Source organism: Rhinolophus ferrumequinum, chromosome 6 (genome assembly GCF_004115265.2).
Source record: "Rhinolophus ferrumequinum isolate MPI-CBG mRhiFer1 chromosome 6, mRhiFer1_v1.p, whole genome shotgun sequence".
NCBI lineage: Eukaryota > Metazoa > Chordata > Mammalia > Chiroptera > Rhinolophidae > Rhinolophus > Rhinolophus ferrumequinum.
The window spans coordinates 65149166-65169504 of record NC_046289.1 but is presented as its reverse complement, the minus strand read 5'-3'; the positions used below and the strand labels follow the sequence as shown (position 1 = coordinate 65169504).

Here is a 20339-nt window from a genome sequence, read left to right as displayed (position 1 = left end):
AATCTGAAGAAACAATAAAATCTGAAGAGACAATAAAATCTGAAGAGACAACAACAATGCTGTCTCTTCATTTTGGTGAACTGGTCAAGTGTGAGCTAATCAAGACAGATAGTGACAACAGAGGACCGACAACAGACATTTGGTTCGCCTACCTGTCTTTTCCTCACATTTCATTTTACATCAACCCTACTTCTGTGTCTTATCCACTCCACCAATACATAATAAATCAATCTGATAAATCTTATAAATATAAATAAATATAAATGAATGATACAATAAATAAATAATTCATAAATAAAATTTAAATGAAATAAAGATAAATATAAATAAACAAATCTTATCTGCTCTGCCAATATGTAATAATTGACTAAGGATTCAAACTCTAACAACTGAAACTCTAACATGATAATGTTTAAAGCAATGATTCTCTCTGAACGTAACTTTCAAGCCCCTGGTAACTCTAGCTTTCAGTTCATTAAGTCCAACTACTTTCCATGCTAGAGGATTAGCACTAATCTAACCTGACTGTAACTATCTGTAGGGCCTACAGTAGTCGTGTGATTCCAGGGCTACAACTGTGAACTCTAGAGGTTTAAGCCAAATATACATGTCATGAGCTTTAAAAATTAATGTATTTGATAGTTCTGACTTAATGTTGAAGAAAGGGCAACTGAAAACAAAAGTCTTGCCCTCCGGAGCCAAAAGTTCACTTGATAGTGAACTCTGTGACTGAAAATGTTAATGTCTAAAGGCTGCCATAAATCCCCTCATCCATTGTAGAAACCATCATTTAGCTTCTGTTTCCAAAAATGCAGAGGCTGAGATGCTATAGCATCCAGAATTACATTCCTGACACTGTCCAGATGTTTTATTTGGGAATAGAGGGTGGAGTCTCAATTCTATGAAGGTGTAGAATTACTGATAGACATGAAAGAAAAATATAAGAAGTTAAACTTTTTGAGATAGACTATCTTCATACAATAGCCTAGACATTTAAGTTAATAGAAAAGCATTGTATAAGCTATTGGTTTAGAAGTGCTCTGCAGTCTTTTTTCTTAAATAATGTAGTCATTGCTAAACAGCTCTGAAAGAAAAATAGCCCTGTGGAAAATATGTTATTTCAAAAAAACTTTTTGAAAAAGACAATATACCTGCCCTAACAAAATGCATTACAAGCTATTAATACAATAATCAAAACAGTGCAATACTAACATCAGCACAGACAGAAATATTAAAGTAATAGAAATTTTGTAAATAGACTCAATTAGTGCATGATAAAGTTAGCATTTCAAATAAGTAGGGAAATTATGGATTCTCCAATAAAAGGTCTTGAAACAATTATCTAACAAATTGGGCAGAAGAAAACTAAACCAATGATCTCATATGTGACACCAAAACAAATTCCAAATAGATTAATATGTATAATCATTTCATAAAATAATAACTTATGAAAGGAAAACATGGTACATTTTTATATAATCTTAAATTGCTCAAGGAGTTTTTAAGCAGAGCAACAATTAACAATAACATAAAAGAAATGACTGATTTAACTAAATAAAAAAATGTTAATGTCAGTAGAGCAAGAAATACCACAAAACTAAAGAAAAATAAGTTAGAAGAATGTATTTCATATTTATGGCAAAGATTTAGTAGTCTTAATATGTAAAGGCGTCCTTCAAATCAATAAAAAGGAATACCTCACTTTATAAAAGAACAAGTAATTCACAAAATGACTAAACAAAAGAATAAGTATTCAATCACCCTGAGAGATACACATTATTGTGATTCTAGTTTTAAATAAACAAAATTTTAAAACAATTACAAAATTCATTGTAGGTATAGGAAAACAATACTCAGATACAATGTTGATGGAGGTCTAAATTGATATAACCTTTCAGTAAGTCAATATGGATAAAAATCTTTAAAAAGTCCAACTCCTTTAACTAGGTAGATTGTCTTAATACACCTTATTCAAAGGTGTATTAGTTTCCTATAGCTGCTGTCACAAATCAACACAAACTTGGTCACTTAAAACCACAGTAATGTATTTTCTCACAGTTCTAGAGGCCAGAAGTCCAAATCAAGGTGTCGGTAGGGTCGTACCCTGCAGGGGCCCTCGCTGGGAGTCCGTTCCTGACCTCTTCCAGTCTCTGGTGACTGCCAGCATCTTGGCTTGTAGTCACATCACTCAGATCTCTGCCTTCATCTTCACCTCACCTTCTCTTGTGTGAGACTCTCCTCCCTCTGCCTCTCTCATAAGGACACTTATGATGGCATTTAGAGCCCACCTCCATATTCCAGGATTATCTCCTTATCCTCAGATCCTTAACTTAATCATATCTGCAAAGACCCTTTTTCCAAATAAGGTAAAATTCACAGCTTCTAGGGATTTGACATGAATATTTCTTGGGGGCAGTAGGGGGAGGCATATTTGGGGGCCTACCGCAGAAGGTAATAACAAAATAGTTGCCTAAGGATGTTATTGCAGTATTACGTATAATTGAAAAAACATGAAAAACAAAAGAAATAATCTAAATGTTTAACAGGAAGGTATTAGTTGAACAAATCATGGTACATCCATATAGGGAGTTAATATACAGTCATTAAAAATAATGCCAATGCGATGACACCATAAAAATGGCACCGTGAAGTGAGCCTCTTGAAATCTCCCCTGGAATTTACAACAAACTGAACAATTGTAACTCCACAAAGGACTCCCTGTGCAGCAGACAGGCAAGAGTAAGAGGCACACTACTGAAATCATCTAAAGGTGAGCAAATTGTGAGAGTGGGGGAGGAGGGAAGGTAGAAGTACAGAGACAGAGTTGTGCAGGCGCAGGATGCAGACCTAGCTCGGTCCTCCGAGCTCGTTGCATTCCAGAACTACTGCAGAAATACTCGGACTGCTAGGGCTCCGCTTATGACCCACAGGGCTGAGGGGACAGCATATAACACGGCTGAACCCAATGCTCACAGCAGACACCTCGGAGAAAAGACTGAGGGAAGAAGGCTGAAAACGGTGGTTTAAGCCCTCACTGCCACAGAGAATGGAAGACTTAGGCACTGAGACTAGCCGCCTCCTCCTTACCTGACCAGAGTTTGCCCCGCCCCCACCTGCCCAGTGCTAGAAGTGGAACAGTAGCAGTGTCAGATCAAAAGAACAGAATATTTGCAGTTCTGAGAACTGTTGTCCACAGACACGGACCCTCAGCCGAACTAGTTCCGGCAAAGGGGAGGGAGCCATGGAAGCAGGACTGGCTGTAGTGGTGGTCATTGCCATTGCTCTGGGCCACCTCTCACAACCCACCCTGCCCCTGTCCCCACCTATCTGGGAGGATCCCTGCAGGAGTAACAGAGCTGCTGAAACACATGCGCTCTGAATCTGGTGCAGGAAGAGCTTTGGAACTTCAGAAGCTCTCCACATCCCCCCACGAAAGAGGCACCTTATGACCCAAGCGAACTGTTCACAGAGGAGAAGCCCTCCTTCCAGGGAATCCCCCCATTGTGTGAGAAGCCAGAATAGTGCAGAGAAAATATAACACTATAGTGTGAGACAGAATAAAAGGCTGCAGTTGGAGAGAAAATAAAACATTCTACCAACACCTACTGGAAAACAAAATAAAGACCTCTTTCTATCAACCTGTTGCAGAACCCATGCCTGTAGATGTCTAGGAAGACAAATAATAAATCATTTGTTGCCATGAATAACCAAGGTAAAAAGACAGCTCAGAAAGAAAATGAAAAGTCTCCAGAAAATAAACTTAAAGACATGGAAATATGTGACTTAAATGACAGAGAATTCAAGATTGCAGTTCTTAAAAAACTCAACGAGATTCAAGAAAACACAGACAGGTAGTTTAATGAACTCAGAAACACAATCAAAGAACAAAATGAATATTTTACCAAAGAGACTGAAATTTTAAAAAGGAACCAAATACAATTTCTGGAGATTAAGAACTCAGTAAAAGAAATGACAAATGAAATAGCCAGCTTAGGTAGTAGTGTTGACCAGCTGGAGGAAGGAATCAGTGACATTGAACATAGAAATCTGGAAATGACACGGATGGAAGAAGAAAGAGACTTGAGACTTAAAAGAAATGAAAACTCTACAAGAACTTTCTGACTCCATCAGAAAGAGCAATATAAGAATAATGGGCATACCAAAAGGAGAAGAAAGAGAGAAGGCAACAGAGAGTATATTCAAACAAATAGTCAATGAGAACTTCTCAAATTTATGGAAAGAACTGGATCCTTGAATCCAAGGAGCAAATAGAACACCTAATTACTTCAACCCCAACAGGCCTTCTCCAAGGCATATTGTACTGAAGCTGTCAAAAATTAATGACAAAGAAAGAATCCTCAAGGCAGCCAGGGAAAAGAAGACGGTAACCTACAAAGGAAAGCCCACTAGATTATCATCAGATTTTTCAGCAGAAACTCTACAAAGCAGGAGGGAGTGGAATCAAATATTCAAACTATTGAAAGAGAGAAATTATGAGCCAAGAATAATATATCCAGATATCCTTTAGATATGAAGGAGGAATAAAGACTTTTCCAGACATAACAGAAGCTGAGGGAATTTTCTAACACACGACCTGCACTACAAGAAGTACTGAAGGAGGCTATTCAACCAGCATAAATAGGAATAATTTGTGACAACCAAAACATAAAAGGGGGGAGACAAAAGACCTGAATCAGAATATGGGAATGAAGAGAGTAAGCGTGCTGAAGAAAATGGAATATTCTAAATATCAAACTTTCTTTTACATAAACTTAATGATAACCACTCAAAAAAAAAAAAATCCAGAACTGAAATATATAACATAATAAAAAAAGAAACAGGGGAAAAAATCATAGAATACCAATACACAAAAATAACAGACAACAACAAAAAGGAAAAGAAACAATGGAGACACAGTCTTACCAGAAAACCAAAGATAGAATGACAGGAAATCCTCACATATCAACAATCACCCTAAATGGAAATGGACTAAACTCACCAATAAAAAGGCACAGAGTAGCATATTGAATCAAAAAACTAAACCCAACCATACACTGCCTCCAAGAGACACATCTCAGCTACAAGGATAAATACAGACTCAAAGTGAAAGGGTGGAAATTGACACTCCAAGCAAATGGTATCCAGAGAAAATCAGGTGTAGCCATACTGATATCAGGTGAAACAGACTTCAGGGTGAAAAAGATAACAAGAGACAAAGAAGAACATTTCATAATGATAAAGGGGACTATACAACAAGAAGACATAACGATCATCAGTATTTAGGCCCCCAATCTGGGAGCACCGAAATATACCAACAAACTACTAACAGAACTAAAGGGAGAAATTGACGAAAACACAATTACAGTAGGGGACTTAAATACATCATTGACAGCTATGGATAGATCATCCAAAAAGAAAATAAATAAAGAAATAGCAGCCCTAAATGACACATTAGATGAAATGGACATAATTGACATTAATAGAGCACTTCATCCTAGAACATCAGACTATACATTTTTTTCTAGAGTACCTGGAACATTCTCAAGGATAGACCACATATTGGGACATAAAACTAGCCTCAGCAAATTTAAGAAGATTGAAATGATACCAAGCATATTCTCTGATCACAAGACTTTGAAATTGGATATCAACTGCAAAAACAAAGCAGGAAAAACCACAAATATGTGGAGATTAAACAACATACTTTTAAAGAACGACTGGGTCAAAGAAGAAATAAGAGGAGAGATCAAAAGATACATAGAAACAAATGAGAAGGAAAATACATCCTACCAAAATTTTGGGGATGCAGCGAAAGCAGTTTTAAGAGGGAAATTTATATCATTACAGGCCTAGCTGAAGAAATAAGAAAAATCCCAGGTAAATAACCTCACATTACACCTTAAAGAACTAGAAAAAGAAGAACAAATGAAACCCAAGGTCAGCAGAAGAAAGGAAATAATAAAAATCAGAGCAGAACTAAATGACATAGAGAACAAAAAGACAATAAAAAACATTAACATGACAAAGAGCTGGTTCTTTGAAAAGATTAATAAAATTGACAAATCCTTGGCTAGACTCACTAAGATAAAAAGAGAAAAAGACACTAATAAACAGAATCAGAAATAAAAGAGGGGAAGTTATCACGGATGCCACAGAAATACAAAGGATCATGCAAGAATACTATGAAAGACTATATGCCCCAACTTGAATAACCTAGAAGAAACAGACAAGTTCTTAGAAACACACAGCCATCCTAGGCTGAATCATGAAGAATTGGAAAATCTAAATAGACCAATCACCAGTAAGGAAATTGAATCAGCCATCTGAAACCTTCCCAAAAGCAAAAGTTCGGGACCAGATGGCTTCACTAGTGAATTCTATCAAACCTTCAAAGATCTAATACCTGTCCTACTCAAATTCTTCCAAAAAATTGAAGAGACAATACTCCCTAACTCATTTTATGAGGCCAACATTACCCTGATACCAAAACCTGGTAAAGATAACACAAAAAAAGAAAACTACAGACCAATATTTCTGATGAATACAGATGCAAAAATCCTAAACAAAATTCTAGCAAATCGAATGCAACAATGCATTAAAAAGATTATTCATCACGACCAAGTGGGGTTCACCCCAGCGGCACAAGGATAGTTCAACATACGCAAATCCATCAATATGATACATCACATAAACAAAATAAAGGACAAAAATCATATGATTATATCAATTGATGCAGAAAAAGCATTTTGACAAGATACTATATCCATTTATGACTAAAACACTTAATAAAATCAATATAGAAGGAAAATACCTTAACATAATAAAGGCCATATATGACAAACCCTCAACTAATATCATAATTAATGGTGCAAAATTGAAGCCCTTTGCTCTACATTCAGAAACACGACAAGGCTGTCCTCTATCACCTCTGCTTTTCAACACAGTGTTAGAAGTCCTCGCCAGAGCAATCAGGCAAGACAAAGAAATAAAAGGCATCCAAATTGGGAATGAAGAAGTTTAATTGTCACTCTTTGCAGATGACATGATGCTATATATAGAAAACCCTAAAGAATCCACCAAAAAGCTATTAAAAACAATCAACGAATACAGTGAAGTTGCCGGCTACAAAACCAACGTACAAAAGTCCATTGCATTCCTATATACTAACAATGAAATCTCAGAAAAATAAATTTTAAAAAAATTCATTTTGCAATTGCAACAAAAAGAATAAAATACCTAGGAATAAACTTAACCAAGGATGTGAAAGACGTATATGCTGAAAACTATAAGATATTTTTAAAAGAAATTGAAGAAGACACAAAAAAATGGAAAGACATTCCGTGGTCATGGATTGGAAGAACCAACATAGTTAAAATGGCCGTATTACCCAAAGCAATATACAGATTTAATGCAATCCCCATCAAAATCCCAATGGCATTTTTTAAAGAAATAGAACAAAAAATCATCAGATTTGTATGGAACTACAAAAGACCCCGAATAACAAAAGTAATCCTATGAAAAAAGAACAATGCTAGAGGTATCACACTCCCTGACTTTAGCTTGTACTACAGGGCAACAATAATCAAAACAGCATGGTACTGGCAGAAAAACAGACACACAGACCAATGGAATAGAATTGAGAGCCCAGAAATAAAGCCACATAAATACGGACAGGTAATTTTTGATAAAGAAGCAAAAAACATACAATGGAGAAAAGACAGCCTCTTCAATAAATGGTGCTGGCAGAATTGAAAGCCACGTGCAAAAGAATGAAACTGGATTGCTATCTGTCACCATGTACCAAAATTAATTCAAAATGGATCAAAGACCTACGCTTAAAACAATAGAAGAAAACATAGGTACTAAACTTATGGACCTTGGGTTCAAAGAGCATTTTATGAATTTGACTCCAAAGGCAAGGGAAGTAAAAACTGAAATAAATGAATGGCACTATATCAAACTTAAATGCTTCTGCACAGCAAAAGAAACCATCGACAAAATAAAGAGGCAACCGAATGAATGGGAGAAGATTTTTGCAAACAGTGCCTCTGATAAGGGGCTAGTATCCAAAATATACAAGGAACTCATACAACTCAACAACAAAAAAAACAAACAACCCAATTGGAAAACGGGCAGAGGACCTGAAGAGACATTTCTCCAAAGAGGACATATAAATGGCAAATAGACATATGAAAAAATGCTCAACATCACTAATCATCAGAGAAATGCAAATAAAAACCACAATGAGATATCACCTCACCCCAGTGAGAATGGCTATCATCAACAAGACAAATAGTAACAAGTGTTGGAGAGGCTGTGGAGAAAAAAGAACTCTCATACACTGTTGGTGGGAATGCAGACTGGTGCAGCCGTTATGGAAGGCAGTGTGGAGGTTCCTCAAAAAATTACGAATAGAATTACCATATGACCCAGCTATCCCTCTTCTGGGTATCTACCCAAAAAATCTGAAAACATTTATACATAAAGACACGTGTGCTCCAATGTTCACTGCAGCTTTATTTATGGTGGCCAAGACATGGAAACAACCAAAATGTCCTTCGATAGATCAATGGATAAAGAAGTTGTGGTATACATACACAATGGAACACTATTCGGCAGTAAAAAAAAGATGAAATAGGACCATTTGTGACAACATGGATGGATCTTGAGATTATAATGCTAAGTGAAATAAGTCAGACAGAAAAAGTTGAGAACCATATGATTTCACTGATATGTAGTATATAAAACTGAAAACAACAAAAGAACAAGAAAAACAAACGAAGGAACAAAAAGTTATAGACATAGACAATAGTTTAGGGGTTACCAGAGAGCAAGGGGGAAAGGGGACTCTAGAAGAGGGTAAACGGGTAAATGGTGATGGAAAAAGAACTGACTCTGGGTGGTGAACACACAATGTGAGCTATAGATAATGTATTACAGAATTGTACACCTGAAATCTATGTAACTTTCCTAACAATTATCACCCCAATAAATTTTAATTAAAAAAAAGAAAAAAAGAAAAAGAATGCCAATGCAAACCACTTGTTATCTATTGTTGCATTAAAAAAAAGTCACCCAAAATTTAGCGGCATACATTAATAAATATTGCAGGCAAGAACTACTGATGGATGCTAAAATAAGTGGGTGAAAATTTGAGGAGAAACAGGATATTTACATAGCCTTAAAGTATCTTCCCCAAGATATTTATTACTTCCAAGGGAAAAATAGTAACTTTACAGTGGAGCAAGCTGGCAGGCACTACCTTGACCAAGTTTTCAAGGTTAACATCAATGGTAATAAGATATATCAACATCAGGTACCCCGAGTATAACTGACTCAGAAAAGAACATCACTTCTGGGGTGTGCTTGCCAAAAACACATAACCTCCATTTAATCAAGAGGGAACATCAGACAAACTGAAATTGAAGGATAGTTTACAAAATAACAGACGAGTACTCTCCAAACATGTCAAGATCATGAAAGACAAGGAAAGACTGAGGAACTATCACAGACTGGAAGGAGACCAAAGAGACAGGACAACTAAATGCGATATGGGAAACTATATTAGATACGACCGTGTTTCCCCAAAAATAACACCTGGCCAGACCATCAGCTCTAATGTGTCTTTTGGAGCAAAAATTAATATAAGACCCGGTCTTATTTTATATTATATTGTATAAGACCCAGTCTTATATTCAAATAAGACTGGATCATATTTTACATTATATAAGACTCGGTCTTATATTACATGAGACCCAGTCTGATATTATAGCAAAATAAGACTGGGTCTTATACTAATTTTCGCTCCAAAAGACACTTAAAGCTGACAGTCCGGCTAGGTTCTTATATTGGGGCTAACATGGTAGGAAACAAAAACGACATTAGTGGAAAACCTGATGACATTTTAAGATCTGTGTTTCATTAAGAGTAGTGTGCCAATGTTCATTTCTTAAGTTTTGAACACTGTACTATGCTATACAAGATGCTAACATTAGAGAAAGCTGGGTGAGGAGTATACTGGAACTCTATGTATTATTTTGTAACTTTTCTGTAAGTGTAAAATTATTTCAAAATAAAAAGCTTTTAAAAAACAAAACTTGGTGGGCCGACCTGGTGATTCAGGCAGTTGGAGCTCCATGCTCCTAACTCCGAAGGCTGCCAGTTCAATTCCCACCTGGGCCAGTGGCTCTCAACCACAAGGTTGCAGGTTTAACTACCGCAAGGGATGGTGGGCTGCGCCCCCTGCAACTAACAATGGCAATTGGACCTGGAGCTGAGCTGCACCCTCCACAACTAAGACTGAAAGGACAACAACTTGAAGCTGAACGGTACCCTTCACAACTAAGATTGAAAGGACAACAACTTGACTTGGAAAAAAGTCCTGGAAGTACACACTGTTCCCCAATAAAGACCTGTTCCCCTTCCTCAATAAAATCTTTAAAAAACAAACAAACAAACAAACAAAAACACTTGTTGGATGAAACAATGACCATTTCATTACGCTCATGATTCTATGAGTCGGTAATGTGAGAGACAGAGCAGGAACAACTTGTCTCTGTTCCATCATGAATGGGGCCTCAGCTGGAGTGGCTGCATTTGGCTGGAGATGTCCAGAGCACTGCCAACGGGGGCCATATGTCGAGCCTTGGCTCTTCCCTAAACGGTCTTTGCTAGGGAGGAAATGTCCAGGGTTGCTCCCTCATTCACATCTCTGGTGCCTGCACTAAGTAGCTGGAATAGTCAGTGTATTAGTTTCCTAGGGCTGCTGTAACAAACGGTAACACATTACTATGGGCTGGTGGCAGCAAACAACAAAAATTTATTCTCTCACAGTTCTGGAAGCTAGACATCTGAAAGCAAGGTGTTGGCAGGGCCATGTTCCCTCTGAAGTTTCTGGAAAAGAACACTTCCTTGCCTCTTCCTAGCTTCTGGTGGCTTCCAGCAATCCTTGGTTTTCCTTGATTTGCAGCAACACTATTCCAACCTCTGCCTCTATCTTCACATGGACGTTTTCCCTATGTCCTCATGTCTCTATGAGTCTTCTCTTCTTGTAAGGATATGTTATTAGGATGTAGGGCCCATGCTAATTCAGTATGATCACATCTTATCTAATTACATATGCAGAGATCCTATTTCTAAACAAGGTCACACTCTGAGGTTCCAAGTGGACATGAATTTGGGAGGGACACTACAAATTCACTATATGTAGGAACTGGCCAGCATCATTCTCTCTCCGCATGAAGACAGGCCCAAGAAGCTCCTGAGCTCTCAATGCTGGGTCCAGAAAGGCACAAACCTGAAGGAATCCCACCCACATCAAACAAAGCTAATGCTAAAGAGTTGCAGTAGCCTGGATCAGGTTCTTGGGATTCTGAAATGTTGGACATTCACTTTGCAAAAGACAAATGGATTCCAGGATTCTCAGGGAAATCAGTGGCTCCTGCTTGAACCAGTCTAATGCCCAAGCAGTACTAGACGACGGTTCATGTGATGTAGGTGAAAGGACTTCAAAAGTGTCCTGCCAAAAATACCAACTGCATTCCAATCCCTGAAATTTTCACCATAATGTAAATACGTTAAAATAGGTTACAGATTCCGTAATAGTTCTGTATAAGAAGAAAAAGGAATAGGAGGGGATCACAAATATACATACACACAAGGGGTGAAAGTAGAAACATATGTGCAAAACAGGAGAGAACAGGAACTAGGACAAATCAGTAATAGATTTTTATGAAAAGGGTTGCAGAAGCCTGAGTGGGACACCTCCTGGGAGGATCCTAGGCCGTGAGAGTATTGTCTGCATAAACTGGGTGTCTAAGACACACAGGAATCTAAGAGGCATCTAAGACACACAGGAAGTAAACACAAAGACATACTTTGTCTATTTCCTGATTTTTCACTGCCTTCTTCCCCCATCCACCCACCCAAGCAGATAAAAATCCTTGAAGATTCTGAAACATACCTAAGCTCACGGTAGTTCCATAAAATCCTACTTAATGTGATTGTTTCCCCTAAAGAAGAGTTAAACTCATAGTGAAAAAGAAAAAATAATTGAATTGGGAATTTTACCTTTATCCCAATATTCTATGACTATGAGATAAAAATAAAGGTGAATCAATTTTACTCACCAACAGTTTCTTCTGATGCAGCAGTCAAAGCTAGAAACTTTTTTGTATTCTCCATTTCCTCATTATTTGGCAAAGCTTCACTATGTTTTGCAGACTAATGAAAGAGAAATGAAAGTTGAAACATGAGAAAAAAAAGCAAACTATACTCATCAATATTTTGTTAAATTCCAATAAGGTTTCCAATTGTGTACATACAAACAAGAAGGTTCAGGTCATTTTTATTCCTTTAATTAGGAAATCTGTTAATGGTTTCTGTTCCCATAAAATTCTGTCAATAGATATTCCCAGAAAGACTTGATGTATATATGTCTATCATGATATGATAACTACCTTGTTTAAAGCTTCTTAAGTTTCTGTTTAATATTTCTATAACTAATGAGTAAATTAAAGGTACATCATCAAATTACAATTTCAGACATTTCAAGATTGCTACTGTATTTTATTATGTTTCCAGTTATAATTCTCATTTCCAAGCAAGTAAAAATCTGCTTTGAGATTCAGCAGGCATAAGTGATAGGCTAATTTTTTTCTGTTAAAATTTACACAAATTATTTCTCTAGTTTAAAGCACGGCGTGTTGTATGTTGCTTTCTTTCCATCCCAGTAGTCATCCTGGGAACCTCGTAAAAATGCATTCTTAATTACTTCATTATTAATTCATATTATTATCTGCGAAATGTCCTCCAAAGTCAGTCAACTGATCAAGGAGGAATTTATCAAAAACAAGCAATCTGTTACTACAATGTTCCTTACCTTAAAAGTGCTCACTGTCCTTTAAGGGGCAAAGTTCAAATGTAAGCCAATGGCTATACATCAAGTCAGTGCCATCATCTGGTCAACCTCCACCCCTCAATACTACAGAGAATAAGACGTCCAAGGGGGCCAAGGAAAGTTAATCAAGCCCTAGAAATGTATTGAGAAAGAAGCAAATAGAGCATGGTCCCAGACCTGAAGCACTTTACAGCTTCCTGAAGAGATTTTGACCAGCATATCGAACAGTTGTTGTTCGCAAAAGTTTACTCAAATTATAATGAGAACCAGGGGGTTAAATTTTTGTGTATTTATATATTCATCCCCAAACTTCAACCTTGCTGAAGAAAAAGCAGACATAGATACTTGATGAAAGTGGGCACCACACCCCCTTTCTATTCCAGAAATGGAGAACTCCAGCCTGATGCCAATAGAAAAGTCCAACTGGGCTGTCCAAGGGGAATGAACGTGCCAGTGCCAATGCGGTGCCTGAAATCTGGAATGCTGCGAAGTCACCTACCTCCACAAAATAAGTCAATAAAGACAGACCACATTAACACTACCACAGAGGCCAACGGATGGCTCAGTTAGTTAGAGCGGGAGCTCTGAACAACAGGGTTGCCGGTTCGATTCCCACATGGGCGAGTGAGCTGCGCCCTCCACAACTAAGATTGAAGGACAACGACTTGGAGCTGATGGGCCCTGGAGAAACACATTGTTCCCTGATATTCCCCAATTTTTAAAAAAAAATTTAATAAATAACAAATTAAATTAAATTAAAGGTCTCAAACGCTATTGATAGGAAGCCTACAGATTTGCTATCACTATTATTTTTTAAAAAATTAAAAAAACCACTACGTACCACAGTCCATGCTTTTCTTACTCATCATAGAGGAAGATATGTTTTTATACAGTTCTTACCTTAAGTTCGTCCCACAGCTTTACTCTCATTTCTAGACCTTGCTTCTTAATTTCTTTTTCTCTATATTGTCTCTTCAACAATATTTTATCAAGCCTCTTCATCTTCTGAATAGCATCTTGAAGTTGAGAATCTAATTCTTTTAATTCAGGTTCATCTATATTGTGTTGAAAATAGGAATGAGCTTGAAGTTTAGTAAACCGTAAAACTTTGTTTTGTTTTGTTTTTACTATTCTTTCATTCAACAAATGTTTATGGCTGATGGTAATAACTAACACTGGTGTCGCGTATCTTGATTTACAAGGAATTTTCACGTGTATTTTTTTATATAATTATCTAACAACCCTGTGAAATAGACATGTATCTCTATTTTACAGTTGACATAACTGGGTCCTTTCTAACAGCTTATAAATTATAGCATTGAACTCAGAAGTGAGTCATGTATGATTTTAAATCCCAAATTCTTTCTCCTTCATTCTGCTCTACCTTCTATATTCATAATTAACAAATAAGGAATAAGACAAATACCCTATCCTAAAACTGCTTCAGACTAACTGAAAGAGAAGGCATGTACACAAATAGCTACAATAAAATGTAGCATGTCATGAGTGACACAAAGTGGTTTCAACATATAGAAACCTTTTACAAATTAGTAAACTGAGGCTAATTTGTACCTGTTTGTTACATACATCTCTAGTGAATGGCAGAGTCAATTTCCACCTAGATCTATCTGACTCCAGAGCCAAAGCTCTTCACCACCAAGCGGTACTTCCTCTGTGAAGTCTGATGAAAGATGAGATCCTGGCAATGATCATAAATGCTCAAATACTAATGTCTCACTTACCCCAGTTTAGATCATTAGAAATGGCATATTATGCTAAGAAAGTCCAAATTTTGCCACTTTTGAAAATTCAGAGTCCAGTGATGTCTCCCTATGATGTATATTATTCCTCTTTAAGGAAAAGGAGATATTTTTAGAGGGAATAAGCTTATCCAAAAAGAATACTGATCTTATTAATGAGGAGGCCCTACAAATCTTATTGCCTAAGTACTTCAAATGCAACAGCCTCTAGGTAGTTCTAATTCCCAACCGCCAATCCCAGCATTCTCAGGCTCCATGTACACAGGTGTTCTATACAGCAGGCATTTTGAAGTAACTCATACAGTACTCAAACACTATTAATAAATACAATGTAAACTAGGCCGATAGCTAATCTCAACTGTAACACCTTGTTTTCTGATAACTGTAATCCTGAGTCACCTGGCCTACCTGTGAGAGCTGATCTCATCCCAAACATTCTAAATCAGCGGTTTTCACAGTTTATGATCTCAGCTTCACTTTACAGCCTTAAAAATTATTCAGAACAAAAGCAGCGTTTCTTTATGTGAGTCATATCTATTGATAATTACAATATTAGAAATAAAAACAAATATATTTTTAAATAACAAACCTGTTATTACTAATTATATGTGAATATAAATATAACATTTTTTGACAAATAACTATATTTTCCAAAAAAATCATTGAGATGAGTGGCATTGTTTTAATTTTTTAGTATCTGGCTTAACAGAAGACAGCTGGATTCTCCTTTCTGTTTCTAAAGTCAATCTACTGCAATCTGTTGTTTCAGCTACAGCATATGAAGAAAATTTACAGAGACGTGTAATTGGAAAGGGGATGGGAAATTTGATAGCCTTTTCAGATAATTGTGGATATTCTGCTTTGATACTACATCAAAACTCAACAAGGCATAGTCTCTAAAAGGTTAGTTGTAATATAAAAATTTGTGACCATATCAGTGAGCTTTTTTTTATACTTGTTCCATTAAAATCCATGGATCTATCTTTCGTGAAGGAACTTTTATCCTGCATTTGTCATTTGGAAAATAGTGGTTCACTGATCTATGCAGACCCCCAAAATGCTACCACATTTCAGTATACAATATCAAAAAATCACATTTGTTAATATGGCCACGAATTTTTATCAGAAAAGTCTAAGTATTGGGAAGCCGTCTAGCTCACAGCGATATGTTTTCAAAAATTCTGTCTTTTACTTGAAAGTTCAAATTTTATCATTTACAAAAAAATACTGTTGTCTTCCTTGAGGTAAAAGGCTCATTTCATTTAACAAACAAAAAAAGTCTGCTAAATATGCAAGTCTGAATGATAATAGTTTTTCTGTCAGTCCTTCTTTCAAGTAAAAATGGTGTTCCAGTTAAAGAGTAGCCACTAAACTATCACACAAGTACTTTTCCTCAACACAACTTTCACATTTTGGTATACAGCAGAATTATTTTCCCACAGAGAATATTAAAAAGATGTGTATTCAAAGGTCAAGATTTAATAAAATTAATAATTTCTACTGCTCCATCAAAGATATTCTTGAGTGACACTGGCTATTTCTTTTTTCTGCCAGTGCCTGGTCATGAAGAATACAATGACTAATAGTACAATTTGGTGCCATTGCCTTGATTCACGCTAAAGCACCAGCAATTTTACCCACTATTGCTTTTGTACCACCAGTGCAAACTCCATTCAGTGGGCAAAAAGGCAAAAAGCATTATTTCAGTATTATGGGGGACTGTATTACTAATATATTATGTCAGTATTATGATGAAAGTAGTTTTTACTTTGCAGAGTTCCTGAACGTGTCTCAGAGACCACCCCCACAGGGCTCTGCAGACCACATTTAAGAACTGCTGTTCTAATTCACTCTGACCAGTATCAATTTAATACTGAGTCTCTTAAAATGACTCAGTGAAAAAAAGGAGTCTCTTAAAATCCAAAAGTTATTAGATCAAGTGGGATTATTCCTAAAAAGGCATTTATAAATTACAGGATAACATTTCATTGTGCAAGTTTAGTCATCAAAAAATGTAGAAATACTTCCTACTTGATTAATGTAAAATGACCACAATAACAATTTTGCTAAATGACATATTATTTTTCCAAGTGTATTTAAGGACTCCTAATATTCTTCTAAATAACAACTGGTGATCACTTGCTCACAAAAAGTATGGCTCATTTTATTAGTATTATTATTCCTACTTAGCTGATAAAAAACATACCTAATTCTAATACTTTAACTATAACATCTGTAATTATTATTAGCCAATCACCTACCTGAACATTTAGAGATTATCTGATGTTGCACCAAGTTCGGATCTTCATCTGACCCCTCTTCAGCTAATTTTATTTTCTCAGAGTTGTTTTCCCCCTTTTCATCATTATTGTTTCTACTTCCCTCTGTATCACTGCTTTCTGAATGACCCTCTTTAACAAAGTTCAACTTGATTGCGGTATCGACCTAAAAAATTATTTCCAAAGAAACATATTTCAAATATAATGTATTTTTTTAACTTTAAATTTCCAGACTATTTTAACACTAAGGGAAGTATATGTGGAGACACACATATACTAGCATTAAAGTATTCTAGAACAACAAAGCTTTTTAATTAAATATAATTTAACTACACAATTAAATTTAATAACAATTTACACCAAAGAAATATGCACCATTCTCTAGCAACTTCTAGCAATAATGGAGAAGAGACAGGAATGAGTCCTGAAGAGAACTGCTCTCTTCCAGGCTCTGGGGACGAGACACGACGGTCCCTGCTTCCTGAGGTTACACTCAGATGGAGTCAAAGGTCTATAGCCATGCTGTCCAATATGACGTAACAGCCACTAGCCACATGTAGCTATTGAAAAGTGAATATCCTGAACTGAGATGTGCTTCTGATAAAATTCATCAAGTCAGAACCATGTGGTTTGGTGAGTAATTTATTTGTATGCTATTCACAGTTTTTCTATTTCATTTTGGTTTCTCATACTAGGGCCTTGAGTGGAAATGAACTCAGGCGAAGGGAGAGGCAAGACATCAGGGAGAGAGAGCCAGCCACTTCGGAGAGGAGTGCTTTTCCCCTCCCAATGGAAGACCTGTCTGCACCAGCCCTTTAGGGCTCAGTCCTTGGAGGGTCTTATGTCCTCTCTGCATCCACATGATCAACTCTCCCCTGCTGTCATCTGTGCCCCCTTGTGACTCTCCAAGGCAGCAGTTTGGTGGTGCCGAGAATTAAACTGCCAGGGAACCAGGAGCATCTCTGTTCACTGAACTAGGACATAAGCCCCAGCGGCACTGAGCTGAGTCAGTAGTAAATAATCAAGAGTCACCATTTACTGAGGAATAAGTATTGGCCACGTCCTGTGCTACGTATTTACATACACTGCCTTGTTTACTCCACACCATGACTCTATCATAAAGGTACTGCTTCCCCGATGCGACAGAGAAGAAAACAGATCCAGGAGAGAGTGAAATTAGTGAAGGACCAATTTACAAACAAACAAAACAATGCCTACTTAATGTAACCTCGGAGGTGTAAAAAAGCGTTCCCTGTTCAAAAACATACTTCTGTTAAAGGCAGGATAAAGCCTGAAATTCCATAATATCCAGTAAATCCTTAAGGCTATATAGTTCTATGAAAATGCTGAGTTACTGGGAGAGGTCACGTGATTTATATGACATAAATGAATTTAGCTGACCTATCCTTGAGAATGGGGGGTTTTATGTAGAGAAATATAGAATATACAAAAGATAACTACATATAAGCAATATATTTGGATACCACACTCCAGGATGTACAGATCTTTCACATATATCATCTCCTATGATCTTAAATCTTAAAATGAGCAGGAAGTAATGAGGCAAAAAGATGAAACTGGAGAACAAAAGACAAATTTTGCCCACTTCACAGTTTTACCCATAGTTTCCTATCCATGTTTCCGAGCTCATCACCTACTGGCTTCTCTGTTCTACCCTCCTTCTCTTCTACCCTGTGACCTATGTGTATCGTTTTTCTTTCTTCTCCTTGTCAAAGCCACATTCCATCTCCACTTCTCATTGCTCCATGTCCCCTACTCCGTACCTTCATGTTAGTCCCAAGAAAAGTGAGTACTCTATAAAAATCTCCCTAATTATTAGATTTTCTGCCTGAAAGCTGTGGAACTTTTATATGAATTACAACTATTGACTCTTTCAAGAAAAATATTCATAAGCAACAAGAAACCAAAATATTTTGAATGAGAAATCTATTAATTATTACTACAGAAATTTCATTTAAAATCTAGCATTTTAAACTCATTTTCTGCTGTATAGCAAATTTTGGTAAGAAATTGATAAAAGTCAAATTTGATCAATAAAACTAATCAAAACTCCAGGATTTATTATTCAGACAACATATAAGGTTTTACCAACATTGAATCATTTGCAATCAGCAGCCAGTATGCAGTATATCTGTGGCTAATTTCCCCAACCTAAGATGAACCTTCTTTATTTTCCATACAGTTGATTAACACAAGTCACAATTTTAGGAGGCTTTGCTTTTGATATAAATATCAAAGTCCCTGTTGACTAATAAATATGCTAGAGTTTGATCTATAGCTTAATGGGTTCAAATAAAATCTTACTTGAAGTAATCACTGATATGTTTCTTTTAAATAAATAAGTATTGAATGAAATAATATTAATCTATGTATTGAAACCTGTATGCCAATACTGTGAAATTGCTGCTTTAAAAAAAATCATCACCCAGGAATATATAAGCATAAAATACTAATTCTATGGTACTCCAAAGTTTGTCAGGTCTTTGTATATTATCCCACCTCCATAAAGTGGGGAAAATCTTCATTCTCAATTTGTTGAACACATATTTTGTGGACACTTACTATGTGCCAGGCTTTATGCCGAATGCTGGGAATAACATAGGAGGACTGACCAGTTAAGTTAAAGAATTGAGGCCAGTAGCAAAGATGTATTGAAGACTAACTAGGTGCTAGTCACTGCTTCAAGAACTTTAGATATTTTATCTCATTTTATCCTTAAAACATGCCTATGAGGTGGATAGTATTATTACCCCTTTGAACAGATGAGGAAACTAGCACAGAGAGTCAAAGTGATTTGCCCAAGATCACATTCAGTGTGGTCAGCAGAGTCCTGTTTTGAACCCATGACTCCAGAGTTTAGGTTTCCAATCACTATGCTTGGGACTAAAGAATCTAAAATTGTATTTAGATTCCAATTTGGGCTCTATGGAAAACTGAATAAATTAAAATACTTCATCTACTTAGAAATACATCGATGCACTCACAAGACCATTAGGGAAATTGCCAGTGGACAGAAATTATTAATAAAAGGAAACAACAAACCAGAACAGGAACCTTATAAAATCCTTAAAGCAGCTGCCCTGGTTAGGGGTGGGGGCAGGAGCAACAAACAGACGCGAATGAGGATGTGCTAACGTCAGAAAGCTGTGGGCTTAGGCGTCACACCCATGCAGGAGTCAGAAAGGAAGCCCTGGACCCATGCAAGACAGGGAGATGAAAAGGAACCTTCCCTCTCCTGCTCCATAAAGTGAGATCCCTCAAAGAGGTGAATCCACAGTGAGAGGGTGGACCAGGAAAACACACCTAGTCAAAAGCACAGAGTAAGAATAAAAAACATGTGTGGGTTACAAGTGGGAACAAAACTGCCTTGAGAATTTGCAA

The 20339-nt window shown here is 36.7% G+C and overlaps 1 protein-coding gene across 2 annotated transcripts in view; it reads right to left on the bottom strand.

Annotated features, from left to right (window-relative positions):
• The window catches only part of FSIP1 (fibrous sheath interacting protein 1), a 162900-nt gene that overhangs the window by 133191 nt on the left and 9370 nt on the right, over nt 1-20339 (bottom strand). For both annotated transcript variants that reach the window (XM_033108714.1, XM_033108715.1), the window contains exons 3-5: nt 16920-17103; nt 13799-13953; nt 12129-12222 (exon numbers count right to left, since the gene is read on the bottom strand). In XM_033108714.1, the coding sequence (XP_032964605.1) occupies nt 12129-12222; nt 13799-13953; nt 16920-17103 (433 nt within the window). The remainder of the gene's footprint in view (nt 1-12128; nt 12223-13798; nt 13954-16919; nt 17104-20339) is intronic.